General features: G+C 43.7%; 1 protein-coding gene across 1 annotated transcript in view; it reads right to left on the reverse strand.

Annotated features, from left to right (window-relative positions):
- Positions 1–470: 470 nt before the first annotated feature.
- Positions 471–7,011, reverse strand: part of HTR3A (5-hydroxytryptamine receptor 3A) — a 12,023-nt gene continuing 5,482 nt past the window's right edge. The window contains exons 4-9 of the mRNA XM_027847359.1: positions 6,387–6,496; positions 4,725–4,894; positions 3,434–3,594; positions 2,688–2,898; positions 2,323–2,559; positions 471–1,105 (exon numbers count right to left, since the gene is read on the reverse strand). Of these exons, the coding sequence (XP_027703160.1) occupies positions 807–1,105; positions 2,323–2,559; positions 2,688–2,898; positions 3,434–3,594; positions 4,725–4,894; positions 6,387–6,496 (1,188 nt within the window). The 3' untranslated portion in view covers positions 471–806. The remainder of the gene's footprint in view (positions 1,106–2,322; positions 2,560–2,687; positions 2,899–3,433; positions 3,595–4,724; positions 4,895–6,386; positions 6,497–7,011) is intronic.

Below are 7,011 nucleotides of genomic sequence, written 5' to 3' on the forward strand. Positions count from 1 at the left end.
GCAGCTGAAAAAGAGTCAAACAGACAGGTTTGTGCTTTATTTCCTTTTATTTCTCCTCTCCCTTCTGATGAAGGCATTTATGTTCAGTGAAGTGGCCACAAGGTGAGAAGGAAGAGAGAGCAGGACCTTGGATAATCCATACACTGGATCACATTAGCCCTTAGATAATAGGGAATTGGTAGTATCTTGAGTTGTAAGCTTCTTGAGGCAGGTACTGGGTTTTATTTAATCTTTGTATTTCCAGTGCTTAGCACAATGCCTTGCTCAGGGGATAGAAATCGTAGAATATTAAAGGTGGAAGGGACCATAGGGACCACCTAATCTAAATTCTTTGTTTTACAGATATGGAAACTGAAGCTCGGAGAATTTATAGGATTTGCTCAATGTTTTCTTTTATACTGTAGGTCAAATCATGGCTCATGTGTATATAGGAAATAACATGTAGTAATCTCTTAATATAACATAGAAAGCTTGGGTGTTCCACTTGTTAACCAATAACAGTACTAGTTATGATGACATTCTAGCATAGTAACCTTGTGCTGAAGAAGGTCATAATCTAGGGATCCTCAAATGGCAGTGCCTACCTTAATTGATTTCAAGATAACAGCTGCTATGGTCCACTTTCCTGTTAGATGATGAACAAATTTATGTTGCATTGTTGTCTAAGTCATCCAAAGAAATCCCACCCTGAATAACTGAGAAAGCTGAGAATGGAAATATATTTATGTTGAATATGTCCTGGAGTCTGTTGGACTCAGGAATAACTCTCCTTCCATCCCCACTTTCCATTCTAGGTCTGGCTCAACTCATGCATACTGCCAGATGGACCACAGAGTCCCCAATGTAATGCTATAAGTCAGCACTGCCAACAAGTAGATTCTGAACAGCAGCACATCCAGCACAGAGCCCACCCGTAGCCAGTCCCGGGCAATATCCCGGCACTCATCCTGCTTCTCCAGGAAATGCCGGATGGTTGCCAATTCCTGAAGTAGCCCATGTACTACCAAGGAGTTCTCCTGGGGTGGTGGAGAATGGTTTCCCCTCTCTGATGTGTTCTTCTCCAAGTCCTGAAGCCCTCCCAACCTGCTGCAGTGGTTTATTGTGGCTGAAAAAGAGATAGAGAATTGGGGTTGGAGGAAGAACAGAGCAAAAATGGTCTGATGACTATACCAAATCCTTACATTTGTATAGTATTTTGTATTCTTCAACATGATTTCACACATATCACCCCATTTGATTCTCAAAATAATCTTGTTAAGTGGTCTGGAAGACCTTATTAGTCCTATAAGGAAATCTAATCTCAAAAAGGTTAGATTTGCCCAAATTCACATAGCAAATTAGTGATATAGCTATGACTAGGACCCAGATTTCCTGATTCCTTGTCCAATGCTTACTCAACTTCACTACCTGGGACTGAAAAGCCTACAGGAAGGCTGTTTATCAGCAGGGGAACAGAAAGACTCAGTGTGAAGGCAGCAGGACTAATTTACAGTTAGATGATGAGGGAGAATTCAAGCTGGCCAAAATCTTGCTTCATTGACATAAATTTCCCACCCAGAAAGGGATTAGGAGTCAGGAAACCAGAGTTTCTGTCCCAGACACACTAATGACTCACTCTCTGGTCTTGGGCAAGGCATAGATCCTCTCCAAGCCTCAGTTTCTTCATCATTTAAGTGGGGGCACATCTGCCCCCCCCTTATCTCTCAGAGTTGTTGGAACCCAAGGGAAGAAGATCTTTGATCTCTTTGGAGTAAGGTGGCTCTAGAAATGATAGCTTCTTATCATCATTGCAAAAGTGATCAGGCTATGGCTTAGTTGCCAATGACAGTCCCTAGTTGTAATGGGACTGTATTTGTGTAAATACATTTGTGTAAATACAAATAAAATACACTTGTGTAAAATGTATTTGTGCAAATCCCTTTGGGCCATATAGAAGAATGGTCTGATAGAGTGGCCACACCTAATGAAACCCCAGGTCCTTTGGTGCCTAATCCTATGGGGTATCCCTCACATCTCTCTCTATAACCCAGGTATGTGGGGTCCAACAAAGGACAGAGGACCCAAATATATGCCTTCAGCCTATAGTCTGTCTCTTCCTCATTAATTTGAGGGCATGGTGAGCCAAAAATCCAAATCTGAAGCCTTGCTATGGGGCTCCTTGGCATGTTAGACCCTCCAGAGGCCATCCTATTCTGTTTTCTGTCTTTGGATAATACTAGCTCTGACTCAGACAAAAAAAAAAGATGTGCCCTTTCTCATATAAATCAGAATAAGGATATGAGGGGAGAGATTCTGAGCTTTACATCATCTCCAGTTCCTTACCTGAGCATGTGTCATTCTCAGTGGGATGGGAGGGAACTGTGGGTCTTTGGAGAGCTGAGGAACTATGATATGGCTGATCCTGGAGGCAAAGAAGAACTGCAGCTCGATCAAGCACCAAGTGCCGAAGCCAGGCAGGCACTGGAGGTTGGAGTTCTTGCCTGTGCACCAACCGTACAATGAGGATGGTCTCAGTCAGGCTGATCACCAGCAGGGCCATGCACACCACAAAATAGATGCCTGGGCAACCCCCAGAAGGTTTGGGGTAGGGAAGAGAAGAAATACATGAGGTCATGGGCAGTCATCTCTACTAGACTGAGCCCTTTCTCTCCTCCCATTTCCCACCAATAACAGGCAGTGGGTCATACCAATAAGTGGGGTACCAATAGCTGTGGCTGGAAGTGTATCAGATACGATGATAAGGAAGACAGAGTAGCCCAAGAGGAGAGTGATCTTGAAGGAGACCCTTTCACCACTGTCTGGTGGCAGGTAGAAGCCTATGATGTCCATGACCATGAGGAAAATGCTGGGCAACAGCAGGCTGACAGTGTAGAAAAGGGGCCGACGACGGATGACCACCTGGGAGCAGGGAAGGGTGTCTGGTGGAAGCCAGGGACGGACGAGGCCCTGGATTCCCATTAGTCTAGTCTTGCATGGTGATAAATACAACCTACCCCTTGTCTCCTCGGACTAACAGATTTCACAGAAAGAAAAATGGGCAGATTGAATTGTCTGTGGGTATAGACCAGTTGCTATTTGCAAGATTTCATTAGAATTTGGAGATGGACATGGGAGAAAAGCAGAGAATCAATCAGAAAGATTGTTAAATCATTTTTGGAAGCCCACTCAGCAAAAAAAAAATGGTTTGGTCAAACCATTATTGCAATCTGCCTCCTCATCTAGTGGGACATTCCTGCCCACTTCTTTGCATTTTTTGAGGCTATCTAGAGAGCTTTATGGAGCTTTTGGGGAGTGGTCATACCATGCCTGAAACTTAAACTAACTTTTGATCCCTTTGTGTCTTCCTGAAGCACTGAAGTTGTGAAGATGAGCCTCTTTCCTTAAGGGGTGTGTTGTGCCAGGGTTTTGCCCACCCAACCTTTGCCCTACTCACATAGAACTTCATCTCTGCATAGCTTTCACTGCTTTCAACACTAAACTCCCGAAACTGGGTCAGCACATACAGAAGCTCCCACTCTCCCTGGTTCATGAAGACGCTCTTATCAAGCTTCACCTTTTCTGGTAACCGCCATAGGGAAATGTTGATGTCCCGGACTACAGAGCAGGAATAAGAAAAGGAGGGAGGGGGTTGACTGGACAAAGGAGGATGATGGTGGGGTGGTCTGTTCCTTCTCCCAACTTCTCTCAAGACATAATCCATGGTTCAAATCCCCCCTCAGACACATAACACTCACTAGCTGTGTGACTCTGGGCAAGTCACTTAACTCCAATTTGTATCACCCCAAAAAAAGACATAATCCATGATGTTTTTCATCATCAATCCCATCAACAGTCCAGTCAAATCTGTAATTGAGATGCTTAGGTTTAACTCTATCAATCAACAAACATTTGTTAAGTGCCTACTTTGTGCCACTGTTTTCTTTATGCTCTTAAATACTGAACAAAGTCTCATTACCTTGGCCCCTTATTTGGGGAAAGTAACTCAAACAAGAAGAAAAGAAGGAAAAGTACACTTTAGCTAAACACAAACCTTCAATGATAAAGACTCTTTCCCTCCTTATCTCTGCCTCCTAGATTCCCTGGCTTCCTTCAAATCTCAACTAAAGTCCTATGTTTTGGAAGAAACCCTTCCTGATCCTCTTTAATGCTAATGCCTTGCCTCCATTGAATATCTCCAACTTAATCTGTTTATGTCTTGTTTGTCCAGTTCTTTCCATGTCACCTCTCCCATTAGACTGCCTTAAAAGCAGGGACAGTCTTTTACATTTCTTCGTATCCCCAGAATTTAGCACAGTGCCTCACACATAGTAGGAGCTTAATGTTAGCTGACTGACTAACTGACTTTGGGCAAAACATGTTATATAGAGGGACAAACTGACCTTATAGTCAGGTATTAAGTACCAGTCCGTGAGAGTCTATGTTAGTGATCTTCCCCACCCCACCAGTCTCCTCTTTCAGTACTTTACAGAAAGGAAAATAACAAAGTCAACATTCTTCACTGCTAGAAAGATACCTAGCATTAGGGTCTCAAGCACCTGGGCAATATACCTTTCTGTAAGGCAGGGTTAGAAATTTGAAAGATGCTCAATCTATTATGAATGGTGGGGTCATATTATTTGGGGTACATCAAAGAAGGCAAACAGATCCCTGTGTCTTCTCTTTGTGACTTCTGTCTGACCAGTCCACCTTGGCCCTTGGCCCCAATCTCACCCCAACATACTCACTTGTGTGAAGCCAACTGGTGAAAGTCAGTGAGCAGTTTTGCACATCGAAGGGAAAGTTGTAGATGTCCAGGCTGCATGCGGTCACTACCTGGATGGGCTTGTAGTTCTGGACCTCACCCTGGTGCCGAACATACACATAGGGGATGTTTGGGGACTTTCCTACATCCACACTGCCCAGAAGAGAAGAGTTAGTGTTTGAAGGGGAGAGATTACTCCACAGACAACCCAGAATACCTACTCTGATGACTTTCAGAGAGTATGGAGAGAAAAGGGATCTAGGAAGTGGTGGGGTAGTCTGAGAAATCTTGGCTGGCCTATTTCCCCACCTTTTATCTACACTCTTGGTATTCTTTCTGCTGTTTCCAGAGCAATTAAAGACATTGTCCTTAAATGTTCTACTCTTACTTGTTATAGGCCAATCTGGGCGGGCAGAATGCCTCATTGCCCAAAGTGACCTTCCAGTCCTTGGTGTAATGTATAGGAGAGACTTTCCTTTAAGGTGAGTCCTCAGCTACTCATTCATTCCCAGTGACTTCCACCCCAGCCCCACAGTGATTCAGAGCCTAGCATCTACTATCACCAGCTTCACGGCCAGAGGGCAGTGTATGTAAGTGGGTGTGTCCAGAACGTCCAAGTCCAGTCCTAACACCAGCTCTGCCCAGGCTCCCTAGGGCTTCCCTTTCCCTCTCCTGTGAAATGGGAAAAAATAACCCTAGAGAAGAGCTGGAGAAATCAATGATCAAAAAATAAAAAGAGTTAAGAAAGCCCCACCCCTACCACCAGAACAGGATCTGTATTATTCTAGATTGCCCATTTTTTCCCTTGGGAATAGAAAGGAAGGATCAAAAACTTGGGCTTCTGAACTCTCCACATCCAGCTTTATACTTCTAAATGTCTAGAGAGAAAGGTTGGAAAAAAATACGCAGGGACATTGCAGCCTCATCTACTGAGGAATGGGGGGAGGAGCAGGATGATGTGGAATAATTGCCTTCTTTTCTTTCTCTCCTGGAGAAGAGTCTTCCAATTAAAAACAAAACAAAACACTATTCTGTGTTTCACATCTCCCTCAGAGTTGTTTTTTTTTCCCTAGAATTCTAGGTAGCCACTCCCAAGGCAGCCTGGGTTAAGATGACCACGTTGAGAACTAAGAATGGAGCTGGACAGATGGCTAGCTATGTTTGTCTTACCTGAAGAAAGTACTAGGGTGATTTGAAAGGCACAAGAATGGGCCAACACTTGGTACAACGCTTCTGCCCCACCCAGGTACCTGAAATTCTACCTTTGCAGAATCACTCCTTTGAGTTAAAACTCTCCCCAACTCCCATCCTCTTAAAACACTGATACTTTTAGACAAGGAAACATTCATTGATACATCTAAAGGAAACTATTTTTCTCTCTGCCAAGAAGGTTTCTAGGCCTAAATTTGGTATAGAATATCTGGAGTGGGTGGGTTGGGGTGGGAAGAATGAGTTGAAAGATGGAATAATTGCTACAAAAAGGGTACATGGGGCTATGGAAGACTAACATTAATTATATAACAAATTGGTCAAGGGCAGAGTTGGAATGGCAAATTGTCTTGGGATCTATAGACAAAGTCAATAGAAACTAGTGTCCTATTCTGTACCCAGTCCCCATACACAAGCCCTTATGGCCAAAACTTACAATTCATTGATAAGGATGTCGGGGACCCAGATGTAGTCAGTGGGGATAGACAGCTGGGTGATATTGTCAAAATCTTCAGGATTCCATTTGAGAAACTCATCAACCCAGTACTGAGGGAAGTGGGGAGAAAGTTGGTGAGAGACAATCACTGATAGCCCTTGCTACCACAATAAGAATCTGCTTACCACTCTGTTAGGGGAGACTGCTGCCCTTTGACCTGGGCCTCATGCCTCCCCATTGACCTGGAAGAATGATTAGCAACAAGGGGGTAAAGTGTTCCTCCTTGGAAATATCTACACAGGGGTGGCAGAAGAAATACTGGTTTTCATGCAAATTATTAAAAAAATAAATGAACCACGGCCAGTGCTCCTTACCCCACCTTCAATTCTATCCATAACAAAGCCTTAACCGGCAATATTCTAATCATTCTAGCAAATAATTCTCTCTGTCGCCTGGGATAGACAAATATCCCTAGGGACATAAATGTGAGTCATTGGTTCTTGGTGTCCCAGAGGGAGAAAAGCTGGAGACTGAAAGTTCTATAGTCATCCTCTCCTTGAGGAACATTTCTCCTGTGCCAGATCACAGTCTTCCTTATAGTCTGTGTCCTTTCTGTACTACCTTC

The sequence above is a fragment of the Vombatus ursinus genome, unplaced genomic scaffold (assembly GCF_900497805.2).
Source record: "Vombatus ursinus unplaced genomic scaffold, bare-nosed wombat genome assembly UNPS02015398.1, whole genome shotgun sequence".
Classification (NCBI taxonomy): domain Eukaryota; kingdom Metazoa; phylum Chordata; class Mammalia; order Diprotodontia; family Vombatidae; genus Vombatus; species Vombatus ursinus.